This window comes from Aulonocara sp. 'chitande type north' Nkhata Bay, linkage group LG2, assembly GCF_057382095.1.
Source record: "Aulonocara sp. 'chitande type north' Nkhata Bay isolate Kocher_YH1m ecotype deep benthic linkage group LG2, A_spYH_male_GT1.1, whole genome shotgun sequence".
NCBI classification, from domain to species: domain Eukaryota; kingdom Metazoa; phylum Chordata; class Actinopteri; order Cichliformes; family Cichlidae; genus Aulonocara; species Aulonocara sp. 'chitande type north' Nkhata Bay.
The window spans coordinates 6,810,658-6,829,680 of NC_141345.1; the positions used below are offsets into that span (position 1 = coordinate 6,810,658).

The 19,023-nt window shown below is 43.2% G+C and overlaps 1 protein-coding gene across 2 annotated transcripts; it reads left to right on the forward strand.

Annotated features, from left to right (window-relative positions):
• The first annotated feature begins 373 nt into the window (after positions 1 to 373).
• Positions 374 to 18,765, forward strand: canx (calnexin). Of its 2 annotated transcripts, XM_086304446.1 has the most exons (16): positions 374 to 527; positions 4,780 to 5,004; positions 5,885 to 5,958; positions 6,393 to 6,451; positions 6,625 to 6,766; positions 6,886 to 6,967; positions 7,233 to 7,425; positions 7,580 to 7,769; positions 8,517 to 8,630; positions 8,827 to 8,983; positions 9,074 to 9,289; positions 10,035 to 10,154; positions 10,869 to 10,973; positions 12,114 to 12,240; positions 12,324 to 12,397; positions 15,850 to 18,765. In XM_086304446.1, exons 2-16 carry the CDS (start codon positions 4,783 to 4,785, stop codon positions 15,907 to 15,909), a joined length of 1,935 nt encoding a protein of 644 aa, XP_086160572.1. In that variant the 5' UTR covers positions 374 to 527; positions 4,780 to 4,782; the 3' UTR covers positions 15,910 to 18,765. The 2 variants fall into 2 exon arrangements, with proteins under 2 accessions (XP_086160572.1, XP_086160581.1); XM_086304455.1 differs by lacking the exon at positions 10,869 to 10,973.
• Positions 18,766 to 19,023: the final 258 nt, after the last annotated feature.

The window sequence follows — 19,023 nt, forward strand, 5'->3', positions numbered from 1 at the left end:
ATTTGACCTTTGTTTCTGCTCTGAATAAAACTGTTCCCCAGAGACTGTATGATTTGGTTACAGTTAGCATAAATTTAAAAAAAAAGTCATAATTAAACTAAGTTATTAAATAAATAGCTTTGGAAATTCAGAATGTTTTATCCAATAAAGCAAATATGCGAAATAATGACCGGTTTCATGTCTTTAATAGGTTAGAACCGAATTAAATCAGTTTATGAATCAAAATCTACAAAAATCAGTTTCAATCTCATCCCGAATTCTTAAGCCTTTTCATAAGCATGACTGCAGCCAATGAGGGCACACTTCCCCTGGCAGCTCAGCCAATCATCGCTGTCCACGAGGTGCAGCTCCATATGGGCGGGTCGAGCGAGAGTTTCTGTTGACCAATCAGCTCCTGACAGTTGACAGGAAACGTCAAAGTTACGCGCTGGATAACCAATCGGCGACGGGGGAAGGCGGTTAGTGCCCTCCAGGACCCCACGTGATCCTCCTCAGTAGTTCCCAGGCGGCGCACGGGTGAGCTTGAGGTGAGCGAAAACGCCAATAAATGAGAATTTTAAAGGGTAGCTCAGCCGAATACAACTGTTTTCTGACAGGTGGTGTTCCGTTCACGTCGCCCGGGCTGTAGTTATTTACATGCTGTCGGTTTCTATCCGTTAAATCTCCTCTCCGCGGCTCCTGCGGGCAGTTAGCACCGGGCTGATGGCTAATTAACCGCAGGTGAACCCAGCTAGCCGTTAGCCCGCTGCCGTGGCCTCCGTTAGCGGTTAATAAACCTTAAACCCGAGTCTTGTCCCGGTGATCTGGTTTGATTAACATGCATTACAGTCGGGTTTTTTCTCACAGCGAAACTAAAATTGGTCCGACTGCTTCATTCAAAGTCGGGTGTTCCGTAAGGTGCTATGCTAACATTGGGCTAAGCAGGGATCTGGAGGAGGTGGGCGGTGTTTTTTAGGGTCTTTGAAGGGTTTAGGATCAGCTGTTAAACTGTCCAGAGAAGGCTTTAGGATCCGGGTAGCAAAGCCTGCAGGAGGCTGGCAAAAAAAAAATGGGTGTATGAAAACAAAGTTAATCATAAGCTACGCGCTTTCATGACTGACCTCCATTCACCTGTCCGCTGTCACAGGTGTGTTAGCATCATTAGAGGTAGACACTGCAGATTCAGTGACCATTGTGGTCGAACTTGGCAGACTATCACGGTGAAAAAGTGGATGGAAATGAGCTGATCCTAGGCGGTATTAAGCACAGGTTTTTACCAGTATGACTTAGAATTACCAGTAGGGGGCGACTCCTCTCATTTTAAAGTAAAACCAGAGCTCGATACTGAGTTAAGCATGATGTTTGGTGTCATTTACACGTTTGCAAACGAAAGGTTGCTGGTTAATTTCCCGTTACCTGTGGGGTAACTGAGTAGCCAAAAGTATATTTTTTATGGTCAGAAAGAACCCTAGGAAGTTGGGGGGGACTATGGGCGGTGCTCCTTCATCATTGACAGCTTACTGTCATATCCACCCCTCTCAGATCACACCTGGGTTCAAAAAACCAAAACGGTGATGCTGTAAAGCTCAGTCTTATGTTAAAGTTGAATTGCTCCATGATTGTGAAATGATCACGATCACATTGATCAGGATTAACATCTGGATTGTTTTAAGACATTTCTTAATTAACTAAACATTTGATGCTTACCGAGCTATAATTATTTTCTCTGCTTTTTTCAGGTGTATATGTAAAGTAAGATCAGAATGTTAATATTAAAAAGGGAAACACTGGGCTGTCTGGTATAAGTTAGTAGCTGTTTTTCATTGTAACATCTGGCTCAAAGGGCCGCTGTCCGTAGCGTTTACTCCAGGATGTCTGCAGGTGGCGATATAGGCATGTTAATCTGCAGAAATCTTTGACTTTTACTTCCTGTAGATCAACATCACTGTAAGGGCAGCTGCAAAGACATCAGAGTCTCTCTGTAGATTTTTTTTTTCTTTAAACAAGACTGTGAAAAAATGAAAGGGTACAAGAATTGTCTGAGTAGTTAGTCTGTCTTAAGTTAGCAAGAACAAAGCGAACTGGCCCGAGATCTGTTAGGCGCATAATCTGCGATGGTTTCTGTTCCCACATTTAAAAGTATCATATGCATGCTTGCTTACTGAAGGAATATATGATCATCTCATCATCTCGCTTAGATTACAGGGGCAATCTTTGGTGAGAATATGAGGGCTTACACGCAGTGACTCTTTAATTGATAAAATTACCTGACAAATAAAAACCTTATCACTGATCCTTAACAGAACATAAATAATTCCATTCTCTTCTGCATATCCACTTCGTAGTGGGGCTTCTGCCTATCCCAGTGGTGTACACCCTGCACAGTGTGTCACAGGGGGGAAAAAAAATCATAAATTAGAAACAAATTGAGCCAAAACAACTTGACCACGTTTAAATTCAGACACGGCAGTAACAGGATTTGGGATTTTAATCTTATTTCTGCTCTCTGGTTTTCAAAACGCATCATAACGTTAATTCAAACTGTTTTTTGAAGTCACGACCACAGACTGAGTGAGTTGGGCTTGTTCTTGATTTATTCAGTTTTTCGGGTTCATTGTTCAGCCTAAATGCTAACCAGTCCATCCGGTTTGGGTACAATTTAACTGACACATGCTGTTTAACTGTACACAACCTGAACACCTGCATCAGTCTTGAGCTCCACCGTTTGTTCTGTTAGAGCAGCTTTGCATGATTCACAGTTCCTTATTTATGTGACACCGGGCCTCAGTGCAACTGAGATGACTGAATGCAGATGTCGCCATCTAATAACATCACAAAAACCCAAGAGTAGAAAAAGCTGACACATTTCTGTAATTCGTGGCATTATTGATGAATTATTAGAAACTGGTAGGTGTGAGGAGCAGCAGATGTCCTTCAGCTCTGAGATCAGATTAAGTTACTAATGTCAACTGGAGCCTTCAGTCTGGGTGGATAACAGCCGCTTCAGCTGGTTTCACTCAGCTGATTAGGATTGTAAGCTGCTGTTTTATCAGCCAATCAGAGGCCACCTAAGAGCTTATTACTGCCCACAGGCAGCTGGAAAACTGCAGTGTGAGTTTGTGAACTCACCAGTGAAGTTCAGCATTGTTTGTGCAGCAGGGAACCGAAAGAAAGGCTTAAAGTAAAATTTTTGTCCTTTTATTTTGGAAAGTAAGGTGTATGCATATCCATTTTACACATTTAAGTGACAGCCTGGCAGATGACCCTCCCGTGCACAGAAACAAAACTAACCTGACTAGAATTAAGGACAGAAATGTTTTAAAGTTCGGGCTCCTTCAGACCCCACAAAACGCCTTTGATGCTAAGCTAACGACTAGTGCTGGCACGTATGCTAATCTGTCTGAAAGGCTAATCTGATTAGCTGGCAGTCTGCTGAGTGAGATGTGCTTAACTTCAGGATCCACTTTTCTTGCCTTTCTTAATCTTAATACACTTCCTGTCATGTGACCAGATTGTTTTGTTTTTACTTGGCACCAATCAGACTGATCGGTAATTTGATTACCTTTTAGAATCAGCTCAGATGAGACAAATCTGCTGGAATAAATATTAATAGAGACACTTGAGGTCAGAAGGTTTTGCACTTCCTGTCATGTGGTGATCTGGATCATGAATCTTATCCTCCTCAGATTTAACGGAGGATGATGAATGATGGAGAACTTTGTCTTTAGATTAGTCAGCCAGTCTAAATTTTCTTTCTCATTTAAATACATCACCAGTCTTATCACTACTTGAGACTGCTCCGCCTGTGGCTGCACCTGCACTGCACCACTTCCATTAATATCTATCAGATGCAAAATCAACTCCAGATCCATCATTCCCTGGTTTCCTCCAGATTTAGGTTCTCTGTTTGGGCGTCTGCACACATTCTTCTTCTGCAAATATTTGAATTACAGAGTATGTATGTATGTATACACAGAGTGTATATGTAGTGTGATTATATTTGTAGCTTTAAGAAGGCAGGCTACAGCTTCTGCTGACTGATTTCAGTGAGCTTGTTTAGTTTAGGAGACCAAGCTCGGCCGTCAGTGATTTTATCAGACGTTCCGAGTATTGGTTTTACTTTTTTCCAGTGTAAGTGGCGATGTCCCTGATTATCTTTATCACTTTCTTGTCAGGCTAAAATTCTTTTACTGTCATTAGTGGCAAGCATCAATGTAAGAACAACTGTAAACCCAAGTAGCAGTTGGGGTTGCTGAGCCCTGATGAGACAAATCTTTTTGCCAGATTTTTACCTGCTGATGTTGTAAAGTCTTAATTTTTGTTGTTTGATGTGGTTCAGGAACACAGAACCTTTTTGGGCCTGATTATTCTGATGGTCACTGAACACAGCAGCTTAACGTTAGTTGTGTAATCACGGCATTGCTGCACTGAAAGACGACAGGAAGTCAGTCATGACACACCATCTCATGTTAAATAACCCGTAAAACAGCTAAGGTAGTGTGTGTGCGTGTGCATTTCTGCTGTAATCCCTCGGGGTGTAATCTCATTAGGGTTAAAAGGAGCCGAGGAGCACGTCCTGTGGGCGCTCTGTGGTTGGTCACCATGGTGATAGATGAAACACAGGTTGGCAGTCTGTTAATGATGGGGGAACACGACTGTGTCGATTTTTGTTGTTGTTTATAAAATTTAAAATAAAAACAATAAAATGAGAGAAATCTCTGTATAACTAAGATCACTGGTTTTTGGCCCGGCCCTGCTTGCTCTCCAGATGTGACGGGTTTTCTGCTCCTCTCTGTGCAGACTATGAATCAGCGGGTCGGTTTGTTTGTTCTCCTGGCGGCGGGCCTCCTCTGCCTCAGTTTAGGCCCCGTCTCTCGGGCTGACGATCTGGTCGAAGACGGTCTGGATGGCGACGATGCCGACGTGGAGGACGAAATGGACCTGAGCTTGGCTGAGGACGAGGATCTGGAGGACGACGTGCAAGATGAAGCTCCACCTGCTCCTAAAACCCCTCCCAGTCCACAGGTAAGACAGCTTTATTTATTTTTATTTTATTATTAATTTAAAAAAATAGTTTTTTTTGGAATTCTTGTTAATGATAAATTTGCAGATGGTGGAAAATCTTTTTTTTTTTTTTTTTTTTTTTTAGTTTCATAAAGTCGTTAAAGTTTATTTTCAGTAGAAGCTGTAGTTACATGGGTCTGCACACTAGGGGGCACCAAACTAAATCAGCCAGAAACCATCTCCAGGTCCAGATTTTCCATCAGTTCCTAAAGTCAAATATGATGCATCAGTGACGTCTTCGTTTTTATTTACCGACGTGTTAAAAAGGTTTTTAAAAAGTTACTTGTTTCTTGTTTTTCTGAAAGCTTTTCAAATTGTTTGTCTAAGTTTTTGGTTGTATGAATAAAGTTAACTCTATTGAAGTTTTTACCTGTGAGGATTATAACTGTTGTGCTCTCAGCATTTATTTTGGCTCATTCTGAGGTTTTGAATGTTTAACCCAGAAGTGTCTGTTACCCATTAACCAATCAGGTCAGGAAGTGGGTCTGATGAGAGAGTAGTGATCTGCCCTGCTGATCTACTGACCTGCATTCTCTCTACAGACACAGACCGGACTAAGAGTCGGACCTCAGAATAATTCAGTCTAATGATTTAACGGGTGAATTTTCCTGGAGTCGGCAGGTTTTAGACAGAAACCTGCTCGTGAATCATTTCCACAGTTTTGATCATGTTTGCTTCACTTCCAGTCTGACTGGTTATTCAGAGTGGAGCTGAGGTAAAGTGAACACACCTGAAAGGCTTTGAGCTCAATCTGAGATAGGAAGACGAGGACGAACCAAACAAATGTGTTGGTTAACCTGCACATGAGGATGTTATAACTTACTTTCATTTCTTCACTCAGGTGACCTACAAAGCTCCTGAGCCGAAGGGGGAACACTTCATTGCAGAGTCTTTTGATAAGGGGACACTGGATGGGTGAGCACCACACACGCATGAATCATAACCTTCCCTTACATGTTTTCTTTTTCTTACTTTAAAGCTTATTACACGTGCTAGCATCACACTAATGCATGCCAACTGGTCAGTTAAGGATTTAAGGACACCCCCTCACTGGCGCAGAACCAGCTTGCTGTAACCTAGTGATGGTTTGTTTGTAACATTAGCTGATTTAAACCTATCAGATCAGCCCAGAGTTTAGAACAATTAGCTGAAGTTATTCTCCCAGCAGTTATCAAGACAATCGATTAGTGAAACAGTCATATGGTTTAATTTGATCATCAGTTTCATCAAAGAAAAGCCTCGGTGTTTGATCTGTGAAAAATGCTGCCGAGGAGTCAGTGCACACGTGTACATCTACCTGTAAACCTCAGAGCTCCGGCGGAGTCGTAACCCTCTGTGTGCTGTTTCAGGTGGATTCTGTCCAACGCCAAGAAGGATGACGCAGACGAAGAGATCGCAAAGTACGACGGTGAGTGCACATCTGTAACCTCATTGTGTACATGATGACGTGCATGAGCAGTTTTTTACATTAGATATTACATCAGCTGAGCCTGGGATGTCCTAAAAAGGCCACTGTACCGAAGATTACCGCCTTGTTTTAGTGTTTGTCTCTGATGATGATGATGATGACGATGTTAACAGGTAAATGGGCTGTGGAGGAGATGAAGGACAGTAAGCTGCCTGGCGACAAAGGTCTGGTCCTGAAGTCTCGAGCCAAACATCATGCCATCTCAGCCCACCTGCTGCGACCTTTCACCTTTGAAACCATGCCCCTTGTCATCCAGTAAGGACAGCTTTGATGTCTGATTCACATTTGAAACTCTGATTGGTAGATGGGTGTGAACACCCAGGTATTCTCAGTCTGAAAGGTACTGATCAGTGGTGTGATCTGTCTGTGTTCAGGTATGAGGTGAACTTCCAGTCGGGTATCGACTGCGGTGGCGCCTACGTAAAGCTGCTGACTGAGACGCCCGACCTCGACCTGGTCAGTGCGATTCCCACACACGTTAATTCAGTTTATTAATGATGCCGCTTCCAAAAGAAAAGCAGGACAGTGACTTAAAAAGGTTTTAAATGTTGTTCGACTCGTGATCTAACTCACTAACTCATCTTCCTGTCATGAGCCAAAGAGGCAAATCTATGATATTTCTATGAAATGTTCTTATTGATCACTCTAATAAGTGACTGATAAAAACACCTGCAGGCTACGAGGCAGGTAAGCACTGTAACATGTCCGTGTGTGTCTGCAGGACCAGTTTGTGGATAAAACTCCGTACACTATCATGTTTGGACCCGACAAATGTGGAGAAGACTACAAGCTGCACTTCATCTTCAGGCACAAAAACCCCAAAACCGGAGAGTACGAAGAGAAACACGCTAAGAAACCCGACGCCGACCTGAGGACATACTTCACCGACAAGAAGACTCACCTGTACACGCTGGGTGAGACGCACAGGCTGCAAACGTGTTTATTTCTGCTGTAAATGTTAACAAGGGATTCTGTGGACCCTGACCTCTGCTGGACGTTAGAGGAACTGCAGACTTTGATTATTATTTTTTCTTTGAGTGCCTAACTTGTCTCTGTTGCCCCCAACAGTGGTGAACTCTGACAACAGCTTTGAGGTGTTGGTGGATCAGACGGTTGTGAACAGCGGCAACCTGCTGACGGACATGACCCCCGCTGTGAACCCCACCGCTGAGATCGAGGACCCTGATGACCACAAACCTGAGGACTGGGATGAGAGGGCCAAGATCCAGGACCCGGACTCCGTCAAACCCGAGGACTGGTCAGTACAAGGGTTTCATTTTTAGTTTGCTCAAACTTTCATCCAGGCGTTTGACCTAAAGAAAACAAACTGAGCCATGGCTGCACGACTGGAACTGAAGTAAACCTGTTTGCAGTAAAAGCGTCACGGGGTCAGTCTCGATTTATAAGTGGACAGTCCGATCTAGTTCAGAATGAGGAATACCGGCTAAAGATGGCAGAGAGACACAGCTGATTATGTTGCTCAGTTATTTCTGAGATCGTTTACTTTTCCTGAATTGAAGATCTTAAAATTTTAAGTAAGTTTTAAAAAGGGGAAAAATTATTTATTTACAATTTATTTAAAAGGGGGAAAATAAAGTAAATCCTCCGTAAGTGTGAAAAGTGTTAAAATCTGGAGATTGTGCTGCTTCTTACCGTACACTTCAGTAACAGATTCAGAATGTATTAAAAACACAATCCATGTCTATTTAAAAATCAAAGGCTTACTTCATGTTTCCCTTTAAGTACAGTGACCTCACAGCAGCTATATTATTGGTCAGATGATGTCATTAAAAATGCTCCAAAGGCACAAAAACCGTGCAGAGGTTCAGTTCAGACTCCAATTAGCTGAGGGGAACCCTAGGAGGCAGCTCCTGTGTCACAGTCCACCTGTCATTGGGACTGACTCACTGCTGGAGCCTCTGCTGGATGTTAGAGGAACTGCAGGTTTGGTGCTTCCATGTTTGCCACTCTGTGACAGCAGACTTGGGTTGTTGTGTGTTTGCAGGGATGAAGACGCTCCGGCTCAGATTCCAGATGAATCTGCAGTGAAACCCGACGGCTGGCTGGACGATGAGCCCGAGTATATCGGAGACCCTGACGCCATCAAACCTGAAGACTGGTGAGTTACACCTGCCTGTCGGCCCGGAGCAGGTGGAAGGAAAGAAATGTCTAAAGCAAACAGAGTACAGATTTTCTTTTCACTGTGAACAGCTTTCCTGACAAAGCCCGTGGATTACTCCACTGCTGAAAATAGTCCCAGTAAAACCTGTATTCCAGTATAAAGAAGATAACAGAGTACTCTTCGTGCCTGTCAGGGATGAGGACATGGATGGAGAGTGGGAGGCCCCTCAGATCCCTAACCCCGCCTGTGAGACCGCCCCCGGCTGCGGCACCTGGAAACGGCCAATGATTGACAACCCCAACTACAAGGGCAAATGGAAGCCCCCCATGATTGATAACCCCAACTATCAGGTGAGTCTGACTTCAGTGTGAGGTGATCATTAGATGGAGGGGTGGAGTCTTTTGGAGGCTCTCCTCACCTCCGACCCTTCGTGTTTTCAGGGCGTCTGGAAGCCGAGGAAGATCCCCAACCCGGCGTACTTTGAGGACCTTCACCCCTACAAGATGTCACCGTTCAGCGCCCTGGGGCTTGAACTCTGGTCCATGACCCCTGACATCTTCTTTGACAACTTCTTCATCACCAATGACCGCAACGCTGCCGAACGCTGGGCATCTGATAGCTGGGGGCTGAAGAAGGCAGCAGAGGGCGCCGCTGAGGTTGGTCCATGTTATTAGATCAGATTAAATTCAGTCTTCTGGGATAAATCAGATCTGTGATTTGTTTTGGGAGGTTTTTTTTCCTTTTTTAAAATCAAGTGTGTGCCATGATTAAAGTTTAAAAAGTGAAGTGACACAGTCACCGCCTCATGTTTCAAATGCTCAGGGTGACCTCACACACCTCAGCTTGGCTTCACGGTGGAGCATCAAACACGTTAAAATTTTATTTTTGAGCAACAGAATTGAAAGAAAATTACGTTTCCTTACTAATGTTTCACAAATCAATTGAATATTAAGGACAAAATCCTTTTCCCATAATTTTATTCTGAAAGGTTAACTTGAATATATTTTTCAGTATGAAGTGAAATGTATCAAGTCTGCTTTTGTGTTAATTTGATGATTATGGCTCATGAGGAGATTTGATTCATTTTAGGAAATATTCTGATCATTTGAGAAACCGGATTACTGAGTTTCATGAGCTCTTAGCCAAAGTCATCAAAAATAAAAGGATCCCTCTAAATGTCTCCGAGCTAGTGGATATCCTTTAATAGACATGCGTTTCATACTTATTAGCGTGACTGGGAGAGATTTGGTGTTCAACTCTGATATTGTTACTGATCATTTAAGGGAAAATGTGTGAAGTGGATTTATTGAAGTCTGGGTTAACGGGAGCCCCGTGATGTTTCCTCATGTGTGTGTTTTGTTTTGTTTTTAAATCCCCCCCCTCTCCTTTGTGGTCGTGCAGCCTGGGCTGGCAGCTCAGATGCTAAGTGCTGCAGAGGAGCGTCCGTGGCTCTGGGTCGTCTACGTGCTCACCGTGGCTCTGCCGCTCATCCTTATCTTTGTCTTCTGCTGCACTGGAAAGGTAAAACACACACACAGACACACACAGGGTCTGCGCCTCTGCAGCATCAAACTGAAGTTTCCTCATTTGAAAGTCGAGTTTCTGTCTTGTTTGAAGTAAAAGTGAAGCTGTTGCCTCTTCAGAGCACGGAGAGTTCGACATTTTCCCCCACTGAGTGTTACTGTGTTACTCATTCATTTACATTCTGCTGGTAGTAACAATGCATGACTTTATGTTTATGCCTCAGTCAGCTGAGAAGCTCCTATTAACTGTCAGACTTTCTGTAGTGAAAATATGAAACTTGATATTTAAAAGTTAAAATTCAGCAGTTCAAAGAGCCACAGTTCGATGCTGCAAACCCAGCCTTGTGGGGCACAAGCGTGCATACTCCTGGTGCCGTTCTCAGGCCCGGATCAATGGAAGTCTGTGCCAAATCAACCACACAGATCCATCTGCTATGGTGACCCTGTCAGGAAGAAGAGGGCAGCTCAGTGTAATGCTGTCGTGGAGGATTTCCTCACAGGTGGACTCTTGTGATTGGTGGAAATGAATCAATATAAACTGTTGTTATAATTCAAGCTGTATTTTTAACTGTTATTGATAATTGTTTTAAGGTTTTAATTGGACATGAGAAAATCTGTCCGTCCTGCAGTCTGATCCTCTGTTGTCAAACCCACACGTTGTAAACCCAGAGGTTTCATTTAATGGTTGTATCGCACTGATTAATGTCCACAGAGGTCGTCAGGAACAGCTCAGGGTCACTTGAGTCTCACCAGCTTGCAGAAAGAGTTTAATGACGCTGGATGCCCTAACCGCGCTGCCACCACCTCCTCCGGCCCGGTGACTGATACTGCTGCTAGCATAGCTTCATGTCATGTTGTTGTGTTTGTGCTGCTTGTGTGCGTCTGTGGTGCTGCAGTGCAGTCTTTGTGTGTTTCATTAAACCTTGTCACTCATTGGTTGTAATTCTGACACTGATTATAACTGAGAATTCATGATTGGTTTGTTGGTGTTCTGAATATTGGAAAATCAGGTGAAATCCTTTGCAGCAGACCTGCTGGTGGCACAACTCTGTTCTCCTATTGGCCAACACATTCTGAAAATGCTCGTCTGAAAGGGCGCCCTTTATCAAACGTAGGCGAAAATCGTGAGTGAAAGGCAGTGATGTGTTTGTGAATGATGGATCTGAGAAGGCGGTGCTGCTGTTTAACTTGCACTACATGGACCAAAGTCCCAGGCCACCTTCACGTCACACCTGCAGCAGCTGCTCAGCCGTGGAAACCGAAGCTCCCGGCAACACACTGTCTGTGCTGATGTTAATGCCAGAGGAGGTTTGGACTGCCTGGCTAGGTGCTGCAGGACTAGGACTGAGAACGTTTGAGTTCAAAGGTTAAGAGGTGTGACCCAGTACTTTGGCCTATAAATCCTGTTTCCTATGAACATGTCACATATCTGGCCGTCTCAGCTGTTTCCACTGTGGCATGCTGGCTTGTTCATGGAGAAGGCAGTTTGGTAATAACAGTAAATTACTGTTGCGGGTGTGAACTGCAGTGTGACTTGACTGCAAAAGTAAAACCGTCCATTCATAAATGTGACGGTGCCTTTATGTATTTGTATCAGTCTTAGATCCTCAGCTGAGGGAACCTGAAATCATCGTGTTGCTGTTCCTGCGTCATCGTAGCGCTGGTCCAGGATCAGCATGTTACCCAAGAGTTTAGATAATGCTATTTTAAAACTATCACTAGCAAACCACCACAAGTAATGTAAATTTGGCAAACCTCACTCTTTCTTCTAATTGGCTGCCCCTCACAAACCTCTCAGGTGACCATATCTGGGATATCCTGTCTGTATGACATCAAAAACTGTGATAAACTGAGCTCAGGGGATTATTTTAAATACAGTGAATTCATTATTACAAACTTTGTTTAGTATGAGCATCCACCACAGGAGCGCTTTGAACTGACTCATTTCCTTCTGCAGAAGAAGAGTTCGGCGTCGCCGGCAGAGTACAAGAAGACCGACGAACCTCAGCCTGATGTGAAGGAGGAGGAGGAGGAAGAGGAGGAGGAAGCCGAGGAGGCTCCGAAGGCTGAGAAGAGCAGCCCAGGTTACTGAGATCTTCAAATTGAATCTGTTTGTTTCTTTTGAGTTTGCAGCTGTTTCTTAATCTGATTCATCTTTGCTTTTCAGACACAGAAAAGAGTGAAGATGAAGAACCTGCAGAGGAAGAGGAGGATGAAGAAAAAGAGAACACAGCTGATGAGGTGAGGCAAAGTTTCATCACAGCAGATTCAATCGTGACTTTTCAGCTCCTTTAACTTTTGAAAAGATGTAAAAATTAATAAATAAATGAAGGTTCATTTTGTATTTTTAGTCATTTATATTTTACAAGAAAAATAAGTTTTTTGTTTTTCTAAATGTCTTCACACCGGTCTTTAAAGCTTGTTGTAGAAAACTTGAAAAAGCTTCAATTCAGTAAAAATGTGGGAATAACTCAGTCTGCAGAGTGCTGTAAATGTGCTGCAGGTGTAACATCTGCTGCTTTCCAGGAGAGTTGAAACCCCTGACCAGCCTTAAAAGGGAGTTTTTTCTTCCTATTGCTACCAAGTGCTTGCTCAGATGGGGTCCTCTGATTTTTGGCTTTGCTCTGCATAGTCATAGGGCAAGGATGTCAGACTGGTTTTACATTGTGGACTCCATACAACCCACTTTGACGTAGGGCTGTCCGATATAATGATATATACAGTGGGGCAAAAAAGTATTTAGTCAGCCACCGATTGCGCAAGTTCCCCCACTTAAAATGACAGAGGTCAGTAATTTGCACCAGAGGTACACTTCAACTGTGAGAGACAGAATGTGGAAAAAAAAAAATCCATGAATCCACATGGTAGGATTTGTAAAGAATTTATTTGTAAATTAGGGTGGAAAATAAGTATTTGGTCACCTCAAACAAGGAAAATCTCTGGCTCTCACAGACCTGTAACGTCTTCTGTAAGAAGCTTTTCTGTCCCCACTCGTTACCTGTATGAATGGCACCTGTTTGAACTCATCATCTGTATAAAAGACACCTGTCCACAGCCTCAAACAGTCAGACTCCAAACTCCACCATGGCCAAGACCAAAGAGCTTTCGAAGGACACCAGGAAAAGTATTGTAGACCTGCACCAGACTGGGAAGAGTGAATCTACAATAGGCAAGCAGCTTGGTGTGAAAAAATCAACTGTGGGAGCAATCATCAGAAAATGGAAGACATACAAGACCACTGATAATCTCCCTCGATCTGGGGCTCCATGCAAGATCTCATCCCGTGGGGTCAAAATGATCATGAGAACGGTGAGCAAAGATCCCAGAACCACACGGGGGGACCTGGTGAATGACCTGCAGAGAGCTGGGACCAAAGTAACAAAGGTCACCATCAGTAACACACTACAACGGCAGGGAATCAAATCCCGCAGTGCCAGACGTGTTCCGCTGCTGAAGCCAGTGCATGTCCAGGCCCGTCTGAAGTTTGCCAGAGAGCACATGGATGATACAGCAGAGGATTGGGAGAATGTCATGTGGTCAGATGAAACCAAAGTAGAACTTTTTGGTATAAACTCAACTTGTCGTGTTTGGAGGAAGAAGAATACTGAGTTGCATCCCAAGAACACCATACCTACTGTGAAGCATGGGGGTGGAAACATCATGCTATGGGGCTGTTTTTCTGCCAAGGGCACAGGACGACTGATCCGTGTTAAGGACAGAATGAATGGGGCCATGTATCGTGAGATTTTGAGCCAAAACCTCCTTCCATCAGTGAGAACTTTGAAGATGAAACGAGGCTGGGTCTTCCAACATGACAATGATCCAAAACACACCGCCCGGGCAACAAAGGAGTGGCTCCGTAAGAAGCATTTGAAAGTCCTGGAGTGGCCTAGCCAGTCTCCAGACCTCAACCCCATAGAAAATCTGTGGCGGGAGTTGAAAGTCCGTGTTGCTCGGCGACAGCCCCAAAACATCACTGCTCTCGAGAAGATCTGCATGGAGGAATGGGCCAAAATACCAGCTACTGTGTGTGCAAACCTGGTAAAGACCTATAGTAGACGTTTGACCTCTGTTATTGCCAACAAAGGTTATGTTACAAAGTATTGAGTTGTATTTTTGTTATTGACCAAATACTTATTTTCCACCCTGATTTACGAATAAATTCTTTACAAATCCTACCATGTGGATTCATGGATTTTTTTTTTTTTTTCACATTCTGTCTCTCACAGTTGAAGTGTACCTCTGGTGCAAATTACTGACCTCTGTCATCATTTTAAGTGGGGGAACTTGCACAATCGGTGGCTGACTAAATACTTTTTTGCCCCACTGTATGTATATTGGATGGCGATATGAAAATGTCTATCGTTTCATATTACACTATTGTTTGTTTCATGGTGTGGCAAAATAAACTGCTTACTGCAATATTTGTTTCATGGTTTTGAGGGTCACTGTATTGGCTATATTAATTTCATAAAGTTCTCTTATATTTAAAATAACCACACTACGGACAGACAAGCAACTGTTTTTACCTGTTGTCGTTAGCAACAATAACGATAAACCCAACGTGTGGCTCCACTGTCCGTTTGTTTATTTTCCACATAAACTTTTCACAATAAAGCTCAATATCCTGTTGAGATTTGTCCAAATAAACCTAAATGATGACAAACAGAAAGACCAGTCAAAGCAAATCCAGGACCTTATTCCTAAACGAGGGGCTACCCCTGTAGCATGGACATGGTTTGGTTATGAAAAGTCTGACACTGACCAGAAACCGTATAATGCAGTCCAGTCCCCACCACAGACTCAAACACAACAAACCTCTTCTACCACCTACACAAGAATCATGTGACGGTGTGTGGAGAGAGTTTACGGGTGAGACGCAAAAAAGAGCCGTCAGGTGCACAAAATAAACCTTAGACTCAAACGATAGAACTGGCTTTACACGACGCCCAGCTGAAAACATTTTACGCACAAGTTGATTTGCCCGATATTTGGGGGAGAGAGAGAGAGAGAGAGATCCAAACAGGTGTTATTATAAAGAAGTTTAACTACACATTTAATCCGTCAGATATCAGAATATTAGAAAAAGAGGAGCAATTTGATGGGTATTTCTTAGTTTTTCTACATGATTAACAGGTGCTGCTGTAGTAAATAAATTATTTACATTTTAAATGGTGTGTAAAATTTTTTTTTTTAATAAAGGGGTTCTTGTTAACAGAAAATAGCCTTTTTCTATTTTAACCTGTAGATTTTGGGGGAAAAAACCCTGAATTTTCTACAGTAGATTGTAAACACAGCTTTTCTGTCATGTCATTGATCATCTATTACGTAATTACTTTGCTGTAGTATGACTGGTCATGGGGGGTGGAGAGAGGTCTTTATCAGTAGGTGAAGCTGCAAAACATTTAAAACCCTCATTTTTCCAAAGCTGCGCATTGCGTAGGACTGGAGTCTTTCCTGGGCTGACTGTGGCCCACAGGCCGTATGTTTGACACCCCTGTTGTAGGGTTTTTACAGTATAAAACGCCTTGAAGTGACGGTTGTTGTGATTTGGCGCTGTATGAATAAAACTGAATCGAATTTTCCGTCTGAGGCTGTGCAGTCTGTTTCAGATGATTTGATTTGAGCGAGTAACATCGAGCTTCTTCTCTGACTTAAACTGACTCGTCATCTTGCCTTCGTTTCCTCTGCAGAAGCTCGAGGACGATGTTCTGCGGAGATCTCCAAGGAGCAGGAAGCCCAGGAAGGAGTGAAATCTGACTGCAGCCCTGACCTCAACAGCTCACCCCCTTCATCCCCACTCCCCTTCCTCCTCCTCCTCATTCTTCTTCCCGTCCACTCTGAGGCGATGAGGCCTGAATGGAACCAGTGGAAGCAGCAACGGGAAACTAATCAAGACCTCCAACATGGACACCTGATGATGATGATGATAATAATGATTATGTGTATGAACAGTACCGAGTTAGATTCAAAGGATTTTTGTTTTTCAAAGAGATTTACTAAAACTTGCTGCGTCATTCCTTCACAACACCTGAACACTCGAACCTGCAGGACCAACATCCTGTCCACCGCCATTGCCACCCTCAGAGCCCGCTTGACGCTGTTTTTGTTGAGCTTCCAGCAGTCTCTAGCCTTCCAGCAGCCAAAACATAAGTCAGGTCAAACAGTCTCCAGGTAACCAAGGTGTTAAACAGCCAATGAGAACACTCTAAATCGGTCCCTGGACGGGCTTAGCCCAGCATTACCCTGCTTGAGCCACCGTGATCCTGCTGCCTTGTGTCGTGGCAGTCTGGGTGAAAGCACCTGCTGACACGACACCAACAGTCAGGATGACTTTAAAATCTTTTGACCAACCGGAAGTCTTCCTCATTCCTTAAAGAGCTTATAAACAGTTGGCTAATCCAATATGTCGTCATCTAGCTAACACAATGTAACTTGCTAGCTAGACTAACCGTTACCAACAGTCAGTGAGTAAGCATCGAAAAAGCCCAATTAGCTTACCAACATGCTGCTAATTAGCTTTGGGATCAGCTTGCCATCATTGCTCGGGTTTTGTTTTTAAATTTGATCCACCAGGCTGCTAATGAATGCTACAAGAAACTTAGCAACCGTACCCGTGTTAGCAAACTTATAAGCTAACAGCTTGTTTATTACAGTAAATCAGCCTGTTGGTGGTTATCCTACTAACAACCACAGTTTCCTGCTGGCTAATCGGTCGAGCTGGGGATGTTATTCAGAAACTACTAGGCTGTTTCTTCACCCTCCTCAAACCTGGTGTTAGCTAGGTGCTAGTAAAGCTAGTGAACTGTGTGGCGCTATAACACAGTCAGCCCACCAATGCTTACAGCAGCTAGCTGCTAACAGCTTGTGGAGTTCATTGATTAGCTATCAGTCATGCTAACGTCTGAAATAATAAACTGGTAACACCTTTTCTTCCATTTTTCGTCTTTGTTTTTCTTATGTAAATGTTAGCATATGTTAGCTCGTCTAATTTTTTTTTTTTAAAAGGTCAAAGGTCACGTACGTGCAACAGTCAGCTGATCTCGGGTATGATCGTTGTGTGAATGAAGGTTCAGCTCATACACACACAAAAAATCTTTAAAATTAAGTTGTTTTTTTTGTTTGTTTTTTTGTTATAACAGTGGCGCTCTCTGAACATTTGGACAACACAAAAACACTACCACAATGAGGTACTTAACACCTCAGCTGTCCACCTGTAGAGTCAACCCGCCTGGTGGTCGTTTTCAGGGTGTGGAGCATAGGCGTGGCTCAAAGGTCAGGTGGTGTGAGTAAGTGGATCTTGTGAGCTGAAGCAGTTGCCATGTGTGAACACAGGTGGGGCCAAATTCAGAACCAATACCCCTGGAAGATAATCACGTGACCTCAGCATCAGGCTGGGAAAATGCCTGGTGGCCGTCCAACCAACAGTTTTAAGTCCTGCCGTGTAGCGCAAAAAAGTTATTTATTCATAGAGTGAGACTTATTTTTCATCTGTCTGCGATAACTTACCAAAAAACAACCATCGTTCTTAAACTGGTAAAACCAGTGATCAGCATATAGACTGGTCGTGTAACGCGCTGTTACAGTGTCCCGTCTGCAGCCCTCTGGTGGGCCACAAAATCAATAAATTTAAAAGTTGTTTTTCATTTTCTAACTTGATTCTCTTTTGAGCCTGAAGTCATCTTATATGAAGCAGGTGTCAGAGGTAATGCTGTTGGTAGAAAATCAAACTTCATAAAGAAGTAGAAACTCCATCTTTGGTTTGTGTGATTATCAGAGTTTGGGTGGATCAATGGGAATCACAGAACAACCCGGATTTATTTTCTCACTAATAATGCTTCAAATCAAATCATTTGCTGTAATTTTTGACTATTCTGATTATAAATCGTTATTGTTCATTCAGTCAAATCTGAATTTTACAGACTTTAACCTTCACTCTTTTTATATTTTCCTTTCCACTGCCAAAATAAAAGTGCCTGGCAGGTAACAATGATTTCAAATATCTGTGAAACTTATTGATGCTCTCAAACCCTTGATCACCTGTTTATGTGCTAATCTTCCTGCAGGACCTTTTGTTTTTCTTTTGTTTTTTTTCCCGTCTGAGGTGAAACTGAAGCGATCAGCAGGTGGAAAATGATTCCAGTGTGAATCCTGAGCCTGATCCTTTTTTCAGTCGGGACAGGCTGCTTGTGATTGCCTGGTGGTTTATGGCAAGTGTTGAAAGTTTGTGTCAGGCGACCATCTCCTCTTCCTCGTAGGATGATTTTGCTGGCTCTGCTGCTTGTAGTGGCCGTGAAGATGCTGTTGTTTAGGCACGATGGCGTTGTTCACGGCGTTGTTGAAGCTGCCTCGCTAACAGACTGTAGACTGAACACTGTACCTGCGGGGGAGACTCTGCCTCTGTAACTCTGCTTTTTATTTTGTTCTGTGTTTGTACTAACGGTTGGCCCGGCCGCCGTCCCCACATCCACGCTGAGTGGACCTGCTGACAGGAAGCTCCAGCTTTCAATGGAAATACTGTGATAATGGAGCCTGCTCTGTGTTTATGTGTGTGCGGACACGTGGTCAACACTCGATTTGATTAATAAAAACATCAAATGGAAACGGAAGCAGAGGCAGCAGCGTGGTTATTTACTATTGTGCTTTTCTTCTTTTAGCTCATAAATAAACATGCCATCTCTAACAGTATTTTTATCTATTTGAAATTAACTTTTTTCCCTCAAATTAACTTTTCCCCCCACTTTTTTTCATGTAAACTTAGCCCCATTTTTTCTTATGAATCTAACATTTGTCTTCTCTTAAAGCAGCCAATCATAAAGTCAGTTTGTGTCAAACAGGCTGAACTGCAGGGCAGTCCTGGTATGAGA